Source organism: Phyllobates terribilis, unplaced genomic scaffold (assembly GCF_046119375.1).
Source record: "Phyllobates terribilis strain yellow unplaced genomic scaffold, ASM4611937v1 Scaffold_4__5_contigs__length_816908805, whole genome shotgun sequence".
Lineage (NCBI taxonomy): Eukaryota > Metazoa > Chordata > Amphibia > Anura > Dendrobatidae > Phyllobates > Phyllobates terribilis.
Genome location: NW_027362764.1, coordinates 641,660,257 through 641,680,420, shown reverse-complemented (window position 1 = coordinate 641,680,420; position 20,164 = coordinate 641,660,257). Strand labels below are relative to the sequence as shown.

General features: G+C 38.8%; 1 protein-coding gene across 1 annotated transcript; it reads left to right on the top strand.

The window, feature by feature from the left end:
- The first annotated feature begins 9,683 nt into the window (after positions 1–9,683).
- TCF24 (transcription factor 24) lies at positions 9,684–18,893 on the top strand. Its single transcript, XM_073676966.1, has 4 exons — positions 9,684–9,973; positions 17,029–17,480; positions 18,104–18,164; positions 18,853–18,893. Exons 2-4 carry the CDS (start codon positions 17,043–17,045, stop codon positions 18,891–18,893), a joined length of 540 nt encoding a protein of 179 aa, XP_073533067.1. The 5' UTR covers positions 9,684–9,973; positions 17,029–17,042.
- The last annotated feature ends 1,271 nt before the right edge of the window (positions 18,894–20,164 follow it).

The window sequence follows — 20,164 nt, the reverse complement described above, 5'->3', positions numbered from 1 at the left end:
AACCTTTACCTTCAAAACAGCAATAAAGCATCAATTGCACTTGCGCGCAGTTTTTGAAGGAACTCGCCAGGAAGGTTGTTCCAAACAACTTGCAGAGTTAACCACAGATGTAATAAGGGTGTAGGATTGCGCAAATGCTTCAGTCTCTTCTGTAATCACATACAAATTCCATGATGTTCTGATCATAGCTCTATGGGGGCCATATCATCTCTTCCAGGACTCCTCATTCTTCTTTTCTTGTAAAAAGACTTGGCACTTGATAGTAGAGAAGAAATAATTTTGATTGTAGATGTAAGCAATCCAGAAAATTAAATGTTTGATTATAAAATCTGCCCATCAATAAAACAGATTGCCCAGGAAAAGAGAAAGGTGCGATATGCGCTGGTAAGTAAAGTGGTCTCGTTTGAAAAGGATTGGATCCTACTTGTGCACCAACGTTCAGGAGTGCTGTGTTCGATCTACTCCTTATACTTATTAATCATGAGGATAGACTCCTTGTGCTTCTTTATGCTGATGATAGTTCTTAATGACACTGGGTGTGTGTATGGGATGGTTGTGACACTGCAGAATACATTTGGAGCCAATCAGATGCCTCCCTCATGGTATTGCACGATTGATAATTATCTGCCTGTATTTCTCAGCAATGAGGACATCAATAGTTTTTGGCTAAATCACTAACTGCATTTACTAAAATGCAGCCCCAAACTTGCAAGGAACCTGCACCATGCATCATAGTTGTCTGCAGACACTCATTATTGTACCGCTCTCCAGCCCTTTGGCAAACAAGCTGCGTTCTGGTACAGTCAAATATTTTACATTTTGACTCATCAGTGCAGAGCACCGGCTGCTTCCATTTTTCTGCACATCAGTGCAGTTCTATATTTGCTTACAGTGCTGAACTGATGACACTGCTGGACATTTTCTGATTTCAAAGGGAAGTAATCATGAAGTGTCTTTCATCTGCTGCTCTAAGTTTCACTGGCTAACCACCTCGTCTTTGGTCCGTAACATTGGCCATTTCTTGGTGCTTCTTCAAAAGAGCTTGAACCGGACATCTTGAAACCCAAGTTTTTTTTTAAATATTTGCCTGGGAGACACCTTGCTGATGCAGTATAGCTACCTTGTGTCTGGTTTCTGTGTTCAGTATTGTCATGGTGTACAACCTGTGACTTGAAACTTGTCTTCCTCAACCTCACATTTGTAGCAGAGCTTGGCTGTTCCTCACCCAGTTTTCAGCCTTTTAAAAAACTTTCTGTTTCAGTTTATGACAGTGTTTCAACCTACATATGAAAATGATGATCGTTATCCTGTTCGGTATAGTTAGACACCAATCTGTTTATTCATTCTCTTTACATTTTGTTAATTGTAAAACTAAACTATTAAAACTTCTATTTTTTAAAGCCTTCTTAATTGGCAGAATTTTGAAAACCTGCCTAATACTTTTGCACAGTACTGTAGATATATATATATTTTATAAGAAAAATCAGACTGAGGAAGCAGTTCAACCTGGAGCCTGGTCTCCGTTACTAGCCTGCAGCTCTTGTGTCACCTAACTCCAATGAAAACAGCGTTTTGTGGGGCTAATAGAATCTATTACTCATGCAGCATAATCACTCCTTTCATGAGGGGCTTATGATTAAAAAACAAAAAGTAATATTATTAACTAGTTTAGCACCAAAGTAAAGTGATCCCTGGATGTTACATAAAAACACATGCGTGACATTCAGTGTTTAATATATTTTTGTGTAAATGATGCTAAAGCTGGGAAGGTAAAATGGGATATTTATTTAGAATTTCTTGCCTATATTTGCAAAACTCAATAAATCTAAGTTAAAAGAAGATAACTGTTCAGCTGGTGGAAAACTTGAAATCTAAGTATATCCAGTAAAATCACACATATCTCAAGGACAACTAGAAGAAAGCCTTGCTCAATATGAGAATTTTGAAGATTAGTAGCCAGTTAACAATGATCATCCTAGCTACAAATGAATTGTTCTGTTAAGAGCGTTTTAAAAAGTGGGTTGTTCAGCATTACTATTTTTTTTAAAGAAATTAATATAAAAAATTCTCTTTTTTTTTTTTTAAATCCTTACAACTTGCAATGAATAATAATATAATATATGCTGTTCGTAGCCAAAGATGACCATGACTTCAGGTTTTAGAGGAGGATCAGTGACTGTGGGTCCGGAGGTGACTGATGAAGCCAATTCGGGCCCTGAAGGCTCGTCCACATACGTGACATAAGTACAGAAAGTAGATGTGGTCAGGACAGTAGATACTGCTTGTGCCTTGCGCACAGCTCGCTTTCTTTTTGCCTCAAAGATTCTTCTATCTTTCGCGGCAGATGCTCCTGAGGTGATCCTGCCTCGCCATGCTGGATGGTCCAGGGCAAGCTTCTCTCATTTGTTGATGTCAACTCCCAGGTTTTTAAGAGACACTTTAAGGTAGTATTTGTAACATTTCTTCTGCCCCCGACTGCTCGCTTGTCCTGACAGTTCTCCGTACAGCAATTGTTAAGGCAATCGCTTTCTGGCATTCTGACCACATGTCCAGCCCACCTGGCTTGGACTTTCCGCAATAGAGTGTAAAAGCTGCAGAGTCCAGCTTGTTCCAGGATTGTCGTGTTAGGGTGTATGGGGTGTCCAGATCGAGGCATCACCTACGGTGGAGGGCTTGCCATGTCCTTTTAGAACAGCTCGTCCATCTTTGGTCCTCATCTGGTACTCAACTCTCACCTGTATCTCCAAATAACTGCTAGTATGCTACAGTGGGAACACCACCTCGGCAGGTGGGCCAAACTAGAAGAGGGTAGCCGTCGGTTTTGAGGCCCACGGTGACATTAAGGGTTTGTCTACCTGTGCATATGAAGGCTGGATTCAGTGGACTGTGCGGAAGAAACCATGTAAGATTCAGCGGACAGAAAAGCGATTTCCAGCAAAGCGTTATGGAGCGCTGAGAGGGTTCAATGAGGCACATATAGGACACTGCTGGCCATCAAGTGCATCCTGACTAGTGATGAGCGAGCATGCTCATTACTTGAGATTTACGAGCATGCTCGGGTGCTGGCCGAGTATTTGCGGCGTGCTCGAATATTATGTTTGAGTCACTGTGTGTGCATGATTTTCGTCTGTTTGACAGCTTTAATACATGTGAGAGATGCTTGTTTGTTAGGCGTTTCTCATATGTATTAAAGCTGTCAAACAGTCGCAAATCATGCACACACAGTGACTCAAACATAACATTCGAGCACGCCGCAAATACTCGGCAAGCACCCGAGCATGCTCGCCGAAAGGGTTAAGAGAACATACTGGCTCATCACTAATCCTGACCTATCTCCAGTCGTTTCGACTAGCTCTTGCCACTGTAACTCTCGATAGGCACGGACGAGAGAGTGAGGCTGACAAAAGTGAAAAAATTGGAACTAAATCAACATTTTAGAGGGTAACGTTTCTCCTTGTGGAGAGTGACATACCAACACTGGCTTGTCAAAGTAAGGAGGCTTATTCGCCATGCAATGCTCCTCTGAGAAATTGAATATGCAAATTGCCTCTTCAGAGAAAAACAGGACTTGAACTCTATAGCGCCACCTATTGGAAGCAGCAATCCTACAAGTCACAATCAACCCTTTAATGAGTTGTGCAATATGACTTAGGATAATAGCCAAATCAGAATCTCAATTTGCAGACACGGTGTTTTGGGCTGTTGGCCCTCGTCAGTACAAAGTATGAGAACGGATTTGGCTAGGTGAGAGGCTCTGGACTGAGGTCTAAGGGGTAACGTTCCTCCTTATGGAGAGAGACATGACGGCTCTGGCATGCCAAGGTAAGGGAGCTTATTAGCCGTTCAATGCTCCTCTGGGAAATTTAATATGCAAATTGCCTCTTCAGAGAAAAAGAAGACTTAAACTCTGCTTCCAATAGGTGGCGTTGTAGAGTTCAAGTCCTCTTTTTCTCTCAAGAGGCAATTTGCATTTTAGAGGTAAAATTTAAATTTATTTATTTTTCATTCCTCTTTGTATTAATTCCTGTGTAGCACGTGAAGGTTTAGATGACAACAATTTTGAAGAATTTGAGGGGTGTAGGTTTTAAAATGGTATAACTTTTGATGAGTTTCCAATATATAGGCCCCTCACAGTCCATTGAAATGTGAATATGCCCCTAAAGAAACAGGTTTTATAAATTTTGTTGCAAAAATGAGAAATTGCTACTAAACTTTTAACTCCTATAACATCCTAACAAAATAAAATTATGTTTGAAAAATGATGCCGATGCAGAGATATGGGAAAAGTTGTTTATTTTTTTGAACAGCATGACTAACTAGTTTAAGGATATAAAGATTGAAAATTTGAAAATTGTGATTTTTCTTTCAAATTATCGCCAAAATTGCGATATTTTCACAAATAAACATAACTCATATCGAACAAAGTTTACCACTATCATGAAGTACAATATGTCACAAAAACAGTCTCAGAATCAGGGGAATCCGTTGAAGCGTTCCAGAGTTATTACCTCATAAAGTGACACTGGTCAGAATTGTAAAATTTGGCCTTGTCATTAAGGTCAAAATTAGCTCGGTCACTAAGGGGTTAAAATGATTGTTCTCCGCAGCACATAGTCTTGTATAACCAGGAGATGTGCTAGTGCTACCTGACAACATGATGTTATTAACGATCATTCTGTGCACATGTAAGTGTCTAAACAAATTAAATGATGGTTGATTGGCCACCGCCGATGAATTTAAATGGGCACTAAAAGCAATAGATAAAGTAAATACCCCCTGTATTTCCAAATCTTGTGTCTGGTCAGATGTTGTGCTGGGTACAAATGAAGACAGCAGTCCAGTATGTATAGCTGGATCAAAAACGCTGCATGCAATTTTTTCTGATCTGATTTTAGAATTAACCTGTAGCATCAGTTACTGCATAGGATTAATCCTAGCGTCAGATCAAAAGATAAACCAAAGAAATGAGCCTGAACACATGCTGGTATAAATGCAACGTGTAGGTGAACATTCTCACTGTGGCCATTAACAGACAAAACCTAGGATAAAATCATAGTGAGCTAATTCCCTGCAGTAAGTAAGTAAATAAATAATACATTTAAATAACATAGGGTACTTAGTTGACACTATTTTGATCAAAAAAGTGTAAAATCCATCCCACCACCACAAGGTGTACCCAATCAGGATGGTCCCTAATGTTATAGTTAAAAACTTTGGGTTAGGGAGCATCCTGATTGGGTTCACCTTGTGGTGGTGGGATAGATTTTACTCTCTTTTGATCAAAATAGTGTCAACTAAGTCCCCGATGTTATTTACATGTACTATTACTATTTACTTACAGCAGGGTATTTGCTCATTTTGTTTTTATCTTAGGGTCAGATCAAAAGATGTTGTTTTTGAACTGGTTACGGACATCAGATTAGTGCACAACTTTATCATCAGTTGTGTAGGAACGATTTCATGAACCTATGGGATCAGTTTCCCTCCTGCGCTTCCTCGCGGTAAGGAAAAAACAACAGACGGGTGTCTATATATATACAAGGCCTAACTATGTCATCTCATGGTGCCTTTAAATGCTTAAACAAAACCTCCATACATTCTGAATAAATCAGTGCACATAAAGCGCTGCTTCTCGGTGTGAACGCTCCCCGCACCGCCTTGCTCTGTCACTTGATAAATGGTTGACATTTCATGGTCCCAGGTGAGTGCATGTTTCTCCGGCTCTACATATATTGACACAGGGAAGCTGTCAGTAGCAGGGAGAGTGACAGCTTGTAAGAGGCCAGGATAATGTGGACAAAGGCTCTGCCCTTGTTGTCCTCCCCAAGGGAAAGCTGGGAATGGTCCCTTGGAACATGCCATAGAAAGCCCTGAATGCAGCGTGAAGTGGTAATATGATATACTCAGCCCATGGGCTAATATTCATTGTGTCAACTAATATATTTACTTTTCCTGGCTTAATAGCTGGTGGGTCAGCAGTCAGCTCCAATCCTCAATTCTAAGGCAGAAAAGCTGCAACAAGTACACAAAGTAAATCAGTGGAAAGTACACACTGACGCTTACAGCGGCTGCTAATACAGATTTATCATTGTTAGTAGAATCTATATACTGGTGAATGCAAAGGCGGACAAAGTCACAAACTAGTGCGCTCGGACCCTGCCTGGTCTGTGCCCGGAGGCTGAGCTCGGAGGGTTGGAAAATTGTAGTCTATGATTCTATTTTTTTTTTTTTATCTCTTTGCTAAATGTAAGGCCAGTGTCACCCATCCACAAAACACGGAGCATTATCTGCCATTCTCATGTTGCAATTTACAAATTCATTCAACAAATACCAAAAAAAAGCCTAATTTCCATAAATATATTCACATAAGTGTAGAAAAAGTCACAGATTGTATAGGGAGGGAGAAGGACAGTCTGTGAATAGAATATAACTTTAATTAATTTAATTTAAAATGTATCAATATTAAAAAGTATTAAAAAATACCATTTTTAATATTGCTACATTCTACATTTCATTTATTAATTAAATGTAAAATGATTTAATATTAAAAACAGCATTTTAAATAGTTTTTAACATTGATACATTTTAAATTTTAGTAATAAAAGTTATATTTTCTTCACATACTTCTCCCTCCCTACAAAACCTAGAAATGCTTTCAAGAAGAATTTCAGATTGCCAGTTTACTGCTTTCATAGGTTATTTTTATCACTATTTCACCAGGTTCAGATGAAAGTATAAAATAATGATCCGATTTCATTCAGAAAAAATGGACAGTTTTCATCCATATATGATCCGTACATCGCCCGTGTGTCATCCGCATCTCCATTTTATACCATCCGATTTTATACATCAAGAGTTAATAAAAATGTAAATGACCCAATACAGTTTCCTATATTAATAATTGCAATGTAGCCATAAATGAATGCATTATACATTGTCCCACTGACTTGAATGGGTGACTGGTCTGTGTGACAAACTCTCTTTGGAACAACCCTATTGAATAACTTTTGGTCCTTGTGCTGTCCGTCATCTATTCAATCTTAGCATGGACAGCACAGTAAGGTATCATACGCTCGTCTGAACGAGTCCTTGCATCCATTTTTTTCAGTCCAAAATGCAGAGTTATTTCTATAAGGTTATTTTCCTGACGGATCTACATGTGACGTATCTGTATGTGATCCACATGGCATTACTATATTGCATCACTATGGTAATTCCCATGCAGATGTCATTGTCTTTACGTCCTATCACTTTCATGGATATACAATACTGAAGACATGACAATCTGATGATCCATAACACAGTCATCCATATTTCTTGCATTTACAGATCCCTGAGTATCCTGAGTCTTTCTGTATCATACTTTTACCTTTTTTAGAATAGTAGACGTATGGCTAGAAAATCTCCATTCTAAGGGAATTTCTAACTAAATGTCATATATATATATATATATATATATATATATATATATATATATATATATTTATTGAAGATTTTTTTTGTTATATTTGTAATGTCTTTATGTAATGTCATTGGCAATCATTTTTTTTATTATAACGATGCAGGAGGAACAGATAGCAAAAATGTGATTGTATGACATGTTAAAGAGACATTAGACATTTTCACCTTGAAATATTGCTTTTAGAGAAAAATAAAGTGCATCATTCGATGGCACACGGCTCAGTGATACGGACTTGTAGGTGTATATAAATGTGCCACTAGTCCATAAAAACAAATATTTATTCAATATCAAACAAGTTTATCCATTAGCACTTTACAAGTGTTCTTCACCCGAGCGGCACAGGTGAAACTATCTCAATTTATGGTTCCAATTTTGTCTTCGGATTTTACCCTTTGCAGCTGTAGCAATTTTTCTATCATTTACACAGCAAAATCTGCAATGAAAAATCAATAGTGATTCAGTCCTGTGTGAACGTGCTCTAAGAAAACACAAACCATTTTGGATTGTTCTCATAATTACTGAGAACCTTACCTAGTAATGAGGAAGAAAATGAATATGATTCCTAACTACTATTGCATATTAAAGCTTATTGTTCATCCAATGCATGCAGCCTATAAATTGGATGAATAGTAACGGAAAAAAAATATACAATTAGTGCTCCAAAAAAGTCAAATATACATATTGCTCACTAAAAATGATTTGCTAATAGCTTGCCTATTATTAATGATTGCATGTTTTTTTAAGAACACACATGGCCATTAATAGTAAGCAACCATTACTAATAAACATCGCTCTAGGATGTGTTTTGAAAAAACCCCAAAAACAAGTAAATAAAAAAGGCGTTTTTGTTTTTTCAATTATTTATGAATAGAGCATTTTTTTCTGCTTCTATTGATTTATTTGGCACGATTGGAGCTTTTTTGAGATAGAAATGCCTTAAAAAATTAGCATTCCTTTTCCATTAGGCTAAGTTCACACGATGAGTATTTGATGGGGTTTTGACACTGAGCATTTTTGCTGCACAAAAAATCTCCAGCCCATTGTGTTTTTTTTCTACGCAATGTAAAATGATCTGCGATGCGTTTTTGAATTCCGCAACATGTCAATTTAACTCGCGGTGACTAGGAGTTTCATTTGTGGATTTTCACCCTAGACTTGAATGAGAGGGAGAAAATCCACAGCTTTAAAATGCAGAAGAGTTTTTAGTGCGTTTCCGCAGCAGAAATGCGCTAAATCACATGTGATCTGCAAACGACTTTATAAATAAAATTTTATTAAAGCTAAGTAACAGGTAATATCCAGAACAAAGAAGTTTTATTTAAAACATGACATACCAAAAGGAGACAAAGATGAAAAAAAATGCAATAAAAATGCAATGAAAAAACACAAGTGACATAACTGGTGCAGAAATGCTGAGGAAATCTACACCATCAAAAAAGCGCGAAATACTGGAACTTAGCCATAAAATAACTGGTGGGTAAAAGCTGCACTACAGACATGTTTTTTCATTGCAATCAGCACCAAACACAAAGCATGTTTAGAGGGTTTTTCATTTGGATTTTGGAGCAAAATCTACTCCAAAATCTTCATTCAATATGTGAACATATCCTAAAAAAAGGCTGAAAAAAATGTAAAAATTGATTCAAAAATTGCGTCAAAAACGGAAATTTGTCAGTACTGAAAATGACACTGAAAACCGTGGATTTACTTCAGATTTTCTCAGCCAAACTTTTTTCGTGCACATACTCTTATACAGCCACTTGCATGAGCCTTTATGCCTGTAGCGAGCCTCAAATCTGCCAAGTCCATAGTCTTACCAGAAATTGCCATATAAAGGTTATTTAAAAAGTAAAAGCCATTGTGTTATGAAGCTGCGCTCCTGTCTACTATAACTGAAGGTCTCAGAAACTTTGCACAACTGATATCTGATTCCTGATTTTTTTTTACTTTTTCTCCATTTACAATAATGCTAAGCATTCTGCCCACTGATTATTTGTTCTACATCAGTTCTGGATATGCTCAAATCTTTCTACTCCGTCTATAAGAATATTATATATATATGATCAGAGTAAAATATAAGGCCTGTAGATGACTCTTGATATCAGAATGTTTATCTGATAATGGACAAATATTTGTGTCTACAGCTTCCTAAAGTTGTGAGTTCAGTGCCGGCTCTGCAGAGACCCACGTTGGATGCTGGATTTGAACATGACTGGTTTAGGTCATTTGATATGTGGGTGGAGTGTGAATAATAGGCAGGCAACAATCTGAACATTGCACATGAGCTCAGGCAGGACCACCTCCCTTTCTACTGGGGTTTTGGTGTGGATGAGAGTGGAAGTGGCGACAACAACCCCACAGACAGCTGCTGCGTCCAGTGATGACAGATCTGCTAAGGACTGCCAGCCCCTACTAGATCCCATGATCATCTGATCCAGGGGGACATAAGAGGACCATCACCCTCATCATCACACACTACTGGCTGCCTGCAGGATTCTCATCTGGATCCAGGTACCCCTGTTACTTATTATCATGGGATAGAAGTTGTATCAGTATATTTCTGCTTTCCCTTACACCTGACATCAGTAGTTTTGTCATTAATGCTGTGTGTGAAATGATGTTATGCGGTAAGATGTACAGACGTAGGTATAGAAGTTTACCTGTGAATATAAAGTAGATATTGGCAGGAAAAACTTTAGAGTGAAATATTATGTCTAGTATCAGGCCTCATTCTCATTCAGATGTAAGTGATTTTTCCGGTATGCAAAAAAGAAAAAAAAGTTGGATTTTGATCAGTATTTGGTCAGTGTCAGATTTTACCAACAGAGTTTCATCAGTTTTTATCATATGCAAAAAAATAAATGATGGAGGATTCTCAACCTCCTCATATCCAACAGTGAAAAATGGACAGAACACGGACGGCATCCATTTTTTTTGATGGACTTATAGACTTTCACTGGAGAGTTATATTGTGACTCGGATCGAAATCAGTCAGCAAAAATAAATACACAGACATGTGAACAGCCCCATAGACTATAACAGGCAGGAGATCGGTCTATGAAAAACAAGGATAGAAGTCTGACGTCTGATACCTCGATACCTCCATGGTCCAACTAGCATTCATTTATTATTCCTATACACATGTAAAGAATGTCTCCCATTTAGTATTAGGACATGCAGACTGTATATCTGCACTACAAGGCTGCATCAATTTATGTTTATATTTTTTGTTCTTTTACTAAAGAACCAAAAAAATTATGTTTTTTTTCTAGGATAATAGAACTAGATGCGAACTGATAATCAGCAGGATGATATATAATGTATTAATGATATAATATAGATAATAGTGTGTGTAGAGAAAGATATATGTGCATACATATATATTATATTTTGGAGTGTTGCCTCTTGCTATATAGCTATATGTATAATATATATAATATAAATAAATATATCCACACAGAAAGATAGACATATGCATGCAGTGTACAGGTATATATCACATACCATACTTGCCAGCTTGACTTTTTATTTTTTCCGGACAGCTTATTAAAAAAAATTACGGCTACACAATATTTTTTATGAAGACATTAAAAAACAATAATAATCTTAGTGATTTATCAGTGATCCATGTCTACAGCCCATAATTCTGATATGAAGACATCAGCCGCATTCACGGTCATCTGTAAAATGATGATAATTATAGGCAAAATAATCTGTAAAAGTTTCTTCATCTTTAAAAAAAATTATGGACACCTTAATTTTTTCTTTTATGGACAGAGCAAAAAAGTGATCAATTTTTTACGGATCGTCCTGGAATTTCTGGACGGTTGGCATCCCTGCCATACACACACACTGGCAACTACTATGATGAGCAGGTTAATTACATGGAAAGCAGCACAGAATGATGTCATCTGTGTGCAGTTTATCTGTGTGCAGCTACACATCACACTATACTGTGCTGTATACAGAGCTGGGTGATAATGACACATGGCGGCTGTATAAGTGTATGGACGGGCTGATGGGACGCAGGGGATGACCACTGTGGGACGGCAGTCCGGGGAGCTCCTGGAGTATACATCGGGCTGTGACATACCGGGCACCGCGATCCACAATTTATTATGCAATTTATAATACAACAGATTTGCACTTAATTTCCTCACAAGAGTCCAAGCCCCAATTACACAAAGTCAGCGGCTGCGACATAAAGAAGGAGCGCAATGTGAACGTCCATATGTTATTCTGTATGAAATATCCATCTGAGGGTTTCCAGATATAAAACGCAGCGTTCAGTAAGGGAGTTCTTGTCACTGTAATGTGCCCTTCAGGTACGACTTCATGGACCAGATTGTGTTACTGTTTGTGTAATATGGGTCATCAATATAAATGTAATGCTCCAGCCTCTGGAGAAGATGGAACTACAGGTACCAGCAGAGCGAACAGCCAAGTGCCGGAGCTTAGAACTTGTACATTCAGTCACTTTCCTCATTTCTCACATTTCTCCTGTGCACACACTTTCACATGTAAACAAGATTGTATAAAAGGGTTTTAATGTTTCCCTTACACTCATGATTGTTATTCTTTTTTACGTTTTTTTTGTCACTTTTTATGCACATTTTATATATTTTTTTTTAGAAAAACTTATTTTTTCTTCCTATTTTAGAAACCTAAGGAAAAAAATGCATGAAAGAAAAACCCACTTAGAGCATGTTGTGTTTGGACAAAAAACCCTAGGGAAGACCCCCACAAAAATCACCGAAACTGTTTTCAGTACAATTTGGATTTTCATGTTGAGGGTTCTTTGCAGCTGAAAAAAAAATCTCCAATCCACCCAGAAAAATAACAATTCTGTGATTCTAATAGCTTTTTTTTCTGGCATTTCTGCAACTAGATGTTTCCTGAAGATCAATAGGGAAATATTATATACAACACACACATTTTTGTGGCATTTTATTTTTCATTTGTGTTGTTTGTACTTGCATTAATGTGTATTGTGGTTTTGTTTATGTATTTATTTTTTTAGGATTTTTGTTGTTACTTTTTTTATGACTCATTTATCAGGAATCTTTGAATTATATAATCTATGAATCAAATAAAAAACATACCCAAATAGCACAGGTAATAGAACAGATTTATAAAAAATAAATGCACTAAAAACAGTCAAAATTATCAAAGAAAGAGCATGTAAAACTGATTTTATTATTAAATACATTTTTTGCCTGTAGTGCTGCAAAGAATGCGTTAAAAATGGCAAAAAAAACAATTGCAAAATAAGTAGAATTTTTCAGTTCATAGTGTGAATTTTCTACCTATGAAACCACAGATTTTATGTAAGGATTATGATCCCCACTTTCTAGATTGTTACCTGTACAATAGAAGTGTCTGAGGGTTTATCCCCTGATAATATCAGATTAGAATAAACAGTTCATGCAAGGTCTGTACACATTTCATCAGGTTGTCACAAGGACCCTGAGTTTTCACATTGGCTTCTTTCTAAATCTTTCCTTTTCTTTTGTAATCTGAAAAAAAAAATAATAAAACCGTTAATCTGCCCAATAATACAACGGTGTAAATGTGATGGTGACAGATCCATGAGACTGGAATCCTTTCTCTGCCACTTCTCAATATCACTGAACATTGATGTTAACAAGTTATTAACACTTTGTGTATCCTATATACGCAAGCTAAACAGTGTGTGACTGTAATTTACAGCGCCGAGCAATTGGAAACATTGGTATGGAACGGTCATTTATCTGTTTATTCACATTACCTCAATCACAAAATCTCCAGGTAAGAAAAGTGATGAGATACAAATATGAAATGAACATCTAAAAATGACTTGTTACGTTACATTATTGAAAGGTAGGGCTCCTGCAAAGAGCGTATAACAGGGACGAGTGCCGTCCAATTTTTGACCACATAGGGCTGTTCAGATGGGCGATTTCTCTCTCGATCCGACTGTCTGTGAGAAAGAAAAATCGCGCTGTGCACTACTTTCTTTGCATAAATCAGATGACTATAGTCTATAGGTGAGTAAAAAAAAAACAGTCCTCACACAACATCCATGTTGCATCCGATTTTTAGATACATTTCTACTATAAACCTAGAAAACATTGTGTTTGGTCATGTACACATGAAAACAGATCATAAACTGACGCCACAAGGATGTTAAAAAAAAAAAGGCACACGGATGGAAATTAGATGAAAATCATCTGAGTATTCTGGGTTAAACTCAAATGATCTTTCATATGCTCATCCGCTACCATCTTCAGGCATGTTTATAAGCACTTTATTCTTAATTAATGTGAAGAATAAAGGGGTCGTCCACTACTTAGCTGTTGTTGATCCATCCGTAGGATAAGCCATCAATACCAGGTCCAGGTACGGATAAACTGTTGGTGCAACCTGTGCAGGGGCCTAATTGGTAAGGGGGCAACTTCCACCTCCAGAGCAGTAAGCAGCTTTTGTCACAGATACAAAAAGGGGCCCATATACTTTTCTTGCACAGGAGCCCTCTTCTGTCTGTGTCCACCACTGACCAGAGCAGTGGGGGTCCGGCACCTGGAATCCCCACTGATCAGCTCTTTGAAACTCTGACAATTAAATGGGAACAGTATGTTGGGTTGGGACAGTGCAGCTCCTTGCACTGCAGAGCGGCCATTCTCAGGCACCGCAGCTCGGCTCCGTGAATGTGGTCTCTACCGAGTGTACAGAGCTCTGATGTTTTGACTCCGTACACTGGTTACATCCAGCCGCAGTGGCGACCAGCTACGGATCGGCCATCAATATCTAAGTAACCTGAGACACATGCTTACCTGGCACTAACTTAAAGTTCTCAGCCATTCATCCTTATCAGAGGAGCGCAAGGAACCTGCACCCCGGCAGGACATCAAGCAAATTGGATAAATTCCATCACGCAATCCAGCACTTCTTTAATATTGTAACGTCTCTATTTCATAATGATAAATATTCACATAAACAACAACTTTTCTACGCTGGCTTTTATCTCTGGATATTTATTGTTATGAAACAAGTTACAATTTTAAAGAAGTGCTGGATTGTGTGATGGGCAACTCCTTTAATGCTATAATTTAACAATGGCCTTTTCTTTGGATTGTAATAGCTAAGTTCACTTTGTCACACAAATTGTAAGGCTCCGTGCATCAGTGACTCTTGTGTGGTATTGTGCCCCTACGTGGGGGTCATGCCGTGTACTGCAAACTCCCATGATTATAGGACTGAATACAGATCGTGGAAGCCAGAGAGCTGCGGCATTATTGTACAGTTATATGAAAAAGTTTGGGCACCCCTATTAATCTTAAGCTTATTGTTTTATAAAAATTGGTGTTTTTGCAACAGCTATTTCAGTTTGATATATGTAATAACTGTTGGACACAGTAATCTTTCTGCCTTGAAATGAGGTTTATTGTACTAACAGAAAATGTGCAATCTGCATTCAAACAAAATTTGACAGGTGCATAAGTATGGGCACCTCACCAGAAAAGTGACATTAATATTTAGTAAATCCTCCTTTTGCAAAAATAACAGGCTCTAGTCGCTTCTTGTAGCTTTTAATCAGTTCCTGGATCCTGGATGAAGGTATTTTTGACCATTCCTCTTTACAAAACAATTCCAGTTCAGTTAAGTTTGATGGTCGCCGAGCATGGACAACCCTCTTCAAATGATCCCACAGATGTTCAATGATATTCAGGTCTGGGGACTGGGATGGCCATTCCAGAGCATTGTAATTGTTCCTCTGCATGAATGCCTGAGTAGATTTGGAGCGGTGTTTTGGATCATTGTCTTGCTGAAAGATCCATCCCCTGCGTAACTTCAACTTTATCACTGATTCTTGAACATTATTGTCAAGAATCTGCTGATACTGAGTGGAATCCATGCGTCCCTCAACTTTAACAAGATTCCCAGTGCCGGCATTGGCCACACAGCCCCAAAGCATGATGAAACCTCCACCAAATTTTACTGTGGGTAGCAAGTGTTTTTCTTGGAATGCTGTGTTTTTTTGCCGCCATGCATAACGCCTTTTTGTATGACCAAACAACTCAATCTTGGTTTCATCAGTCCACAGGACCTTCTTCCAAAAAGAAATTGGCTTCTCCAAATGTGCTTTTGCATACCTCAGCCGACTCCGTTTGTGGCGTGCTTGCAGAAACGGCTTCTTTCGCATCACTCTCCCATACAGCTTCTCCTTGTGCAAAGTGCGTTGTATAGTTGACCGATGCACAGTGACACCATCTGCAGCAAGTTGATGCTGCAGCTCTCTGAAGGTGGTCTGAGGATTGTCCTTGACTGATCTCACCATTCTTCTTTTCTGCCTTTCTGATGTTTTTCTTGGCCTGCCACTTCTGGCCTTAACAAGAACTGTCCCTGTGTTCTTCCATTTCCTTACTATGTTCCTCACAGTGGAAACTGACAGGTTAAATCTCTGAGACAGCTTTTTGTATCCTTCCCCTGAACAACTATGTTGAATAATCTTTGTTTTCAGATCATTTGACAATTGTTTTGAGGAGCCCATGATGCCACTCTTCAGAGGAGATTCAAACAGGAGAGCAACTTGCAAGTGGCCACTTTAAGTAGCTTTTCTCATCATTGCATACACCTGGCTATGAAGTTCAAAGCTCAATGAGGTTACAAAATCAAAAAAAGTGCTTTAGTACGTCAGTAAAAAGTAGGTAGGAGTATTTAAAACAAGAAAATGATAAGGGTGCCCATACTTATGCACCTGTCAAATTTTGTTTGAATGCAGATTGCACATTTTCTGTTAGTACAATAAACCTCATTTCAAGGCAGAAACATTACTGTGTCCAACAGTTATTACATATATCAAACTGAAATAGCTGTTGCAAAAACACCAATTTTTATAAAACATTAAGCTTAAGATTAATAGGGGTGCCCAAACTTTTTCATATAACTGTATGTTAGTAGTGCAGATAAATGGGGCATTAGGATCTCATTTAAGGAAAAAAGGACTCCTATCCTACACAGAGCAAACATCTCTCCTGCCTCTTGGGGAACCCCTTAGGGCTCATTCAGATGGCCGATTTTTGTGTACGAGTGCTATTCGTTCAAGGATAGCACTCATACCTGTGACAGTCTGTGGGGCCATTCACATGTCCTGTTTTTTTTCATCAGACTGAGTGGTCCACAAAAAATATCAGACATGTCTGATATTGATCCGAGGGTTGGATCAAAATCGGCCATGCAAGTCTGTGGGTCCGTGAAAAAATCAGACCGAACTTTGATGACCTCTTAGTGCTTTCCAATTTTCACAGACTGGCAGATTGGAAAAGGTGGAGGATTTTTTTTTTTTTTTAATCTCTCCATGTACGAAAAATCGGATGACTCTCGGACCACACTCTGATCCCTCTCTGATCAGAATAATCAGTCCAATTTTCTTGTACGTGAAAAAATTGGACGTCTTAATGAGCGCTTAATAGTTTTGATATTTCACAAGAAGGAACAACTTGCACAAGAATTCTGTCCCAATGACAGTAAATATGGGCCCATATTTCTCATGAGCTACTAACAACTGACTTCTTTTATCTTTGAAGCACTCAGTGTGGCTATGGTGGAGAAAGTCCAGCGCCCTCTGGTGACCAGTCTTGTACACAGCAGAGAAGAATCTCCAGGTGGCTCTGAGAAAGGCTCACATCTTTCCTTGGGGAAAGGAAAATTAGAAGCTGCAAAAGCTGGAGGAAGTACCATGGGAGGTCGTCCTGCTGCTGCCAATGCTGCCCGAGAAAGAACCCGCGTGCAAACTCTGAGACACGCTTTTCTAGAGTTACAGAGAACATTGCCTTCTGTGCCTCCAGATACAAAACTTTCAAAACTGGATGTTCTCATACTTGCCACCACCTACATTGCACATCTTACCCGTAGTCTCCAGGAAGAAGATGAGAACAGCCACAGTCATCAGTCCACAACTCCTGGAAACTCTGGCAGTGGCAGTCCAGAACTTCTAGGAACGCTACACAGTGGGGACGGATATTTACATCCTGTCAAGGTATGGGAATATATTGCTACCATGTCATTAAAGATATGAAATGTATACTGCTTAGTGTAAAATGAGTTCTCGTTCTGGACATGCTAGGGGAAAAGCACATGTATTACCCCAATAAATCTAAAATGGACATTAAACAACTTTTTCAGTAAGGATTAAATAAAAGTGTGGCACTGCGTCACTACTCATGGAGAAGCCATTAGACAAAAGAGTCAGAGGGTCTGAGGGCAAATACCAGGAGAGCACATCAAAGGCTATAGGGTAAGGCAAACGAATAGTGATAAGGCAAAGTCCAAGGTCATGCAGCAAAGGTCAGAGTATGTCAAAGGCAAAGGGGCAATAGAGAGGAATAGTCAAAAGGCAAAGTCCAAGGTCAGACAACAAAGATCAGAATAGCATAACTCTAAGCACAAGGCACAAACACCACCGAGCAAAGCTGAAACTGGCAATAGTCTGACCATTGTCAGCCAGCTAAATAGCCAGGAAATCACTGAACGGGTGACACCTTGAGGAAACCCAGCAGGTCCGGCCAGATTGGGTGGTTGGGCTGTGTTGGGCTGTCACTCACACTACTGACAGCCCAGCATGTCCCTGATTCTTTATGGCATTCTTTACTGCGTCCCTAGGACACCATGAGTGGTGCAATCCGGACAAAAAGTTACTACAGCTCTTATACAGATCTCCAGGGTAGGAAACTACAGACAAATGCTGTATAGTCTGATCCTGTAGTCATGCTCTCTTCCATCTCCAATGTTTTCCTATCTCATCTGATGTTTTGGAAACAGACGACCAGGAATATAACTGCAGCATTTGCCTGTTTGTTGTCTGTTACATATATCTGCATAAGAAGCTGATTCATTCTTCATTTTATGTGCATTGGGAGAATAAAAATTGTGTTCCAAAGTTGGATTCAGCCATCAGCTAAGCTTAAATTAGTATTAAAGCCTTTCAAATTTGTTGTCAATTGTTTCCCACTCTGCAGTCTTATTCTTCACAGCTAATGGGCACGCTCTGAGCAGGGGGTAAAAAAAAGGCAATGTGACTTGCAATTTTAGTCCTAGCCAGTCCCTTACCCAGATAAATGTATACCTAAAGAGTTATACATCTGCAATTGACTGCAGATGTATAACTAGAAAATTATTATTATTATGACTGTGAAGACAAATATGAACTGGGCAATAATCTTTTCTTTTTTTAATACTGCAAACTTTTCAATACAGTTGAGGCTGAGGGATCTAAAAGTATGCTGGCTAGAAATATACCAAAAGGGCTCTCATTGGGCATCCGTTTGGTCCTTAACGTATGGAGGCACAGCATTATCTATATCTGACAATTGTTGCCGTTCTGTTGTGTTTTTTATTTTTTCTACTGTTAGGTAGTATACATCAACCTGATTTTATTGACTACTTTGCCTAACTTCACAACTACTGCAAAAGTCTGTTCACATATGGTACAAATGTATTGCATACATATATATGAGGTTGTTTCTGTTCTAGGTGTTTTATCTACCACATGAAGATGTATAGAACATATTTCCACACCAGTAATTATCATACACTGCACTCTAAGGCTATGTGCCCACGATGCAGAAATGCTGCATATTTTTTCCGCTTCTCCCTGGCAGGAAAATCGCATGCGGTTTTTACATGCGTTTTTCCCGCCAGGTAGAAGCGTTTGTCAACCGTTTTTGCATGCATTTCTGCATGCGGGTTATCAAGCGCTTTTCCAAGCGATTTTAGCATCACTTGTGCTTGACAACTTGGTCACACTATATGAATCCATGCAGACGGCATGGATTTATAGTAGTGTGACCAAGTTAGTTAAAAAAAAGAATAAGAATGGTAAAAAATAAAAAAAAAGATTATACGTACCTTCCGATGTCCTTTCGATGTCCATTCCAGAGGATGGGGGATATTCGGGAGAAGTCTTGGAGGCGATTGGTTGAGGAACGAATAAGTGTGGAGGAGAGAAGAAGGTCTTGGGAGGACTGGGAGATTACAATGTTACATATTATAGAGTTTCAGAGTGCAGCTTTAATTTGTTACGGTATTTTTCGGACCATAAAGCGCACCTAGGTTTTAGAGGAGGAAAAAAAAAATTTAAGCAAAAAATGTTGTTACGATGCACTGTTATGGGGGAGGTCATCTGCTGCTAACACTGTTATAGCGGTAATGTCCCCCAATTCTGTACTAATATCCCCCCTTCCTGTTATACGTGGCCCCCATCCTGGTATGCATGGCACCCCTCATCCCATCCTGGTATGCATGGCTCCCCTCATCCTTGTATGCATGGCACCCCTCATCCCCATCCTGCTATCATGGCTGTGGAGTCGGTAAGCCAAACCTCCAACTCCGACTCCTCAATTTCCATGACACAGACATCAACTCCGACTCCCTCATACATGGCTCATGTTTAAGTGATAAATTTACTGTAGCACAGATTCATCTCAGCTAAAAGTCTAGACCCTTAGATCAGGAATAGGACAGACATTTATAGGACATTTCATAACTTTCCCAAATTCTTATGAAAAATATTCCCCACAAACTGCATTGAACTACTGTACCCAATTTATTATATATTTTAGGAGTCAGAATTGGTCCATTTTATACCGACTCCACAATCCTGCCTGGTATACATGGCACCCCAATCCCCTCATCCTTGTATGCATGGCATCCCTCATCCTGGTA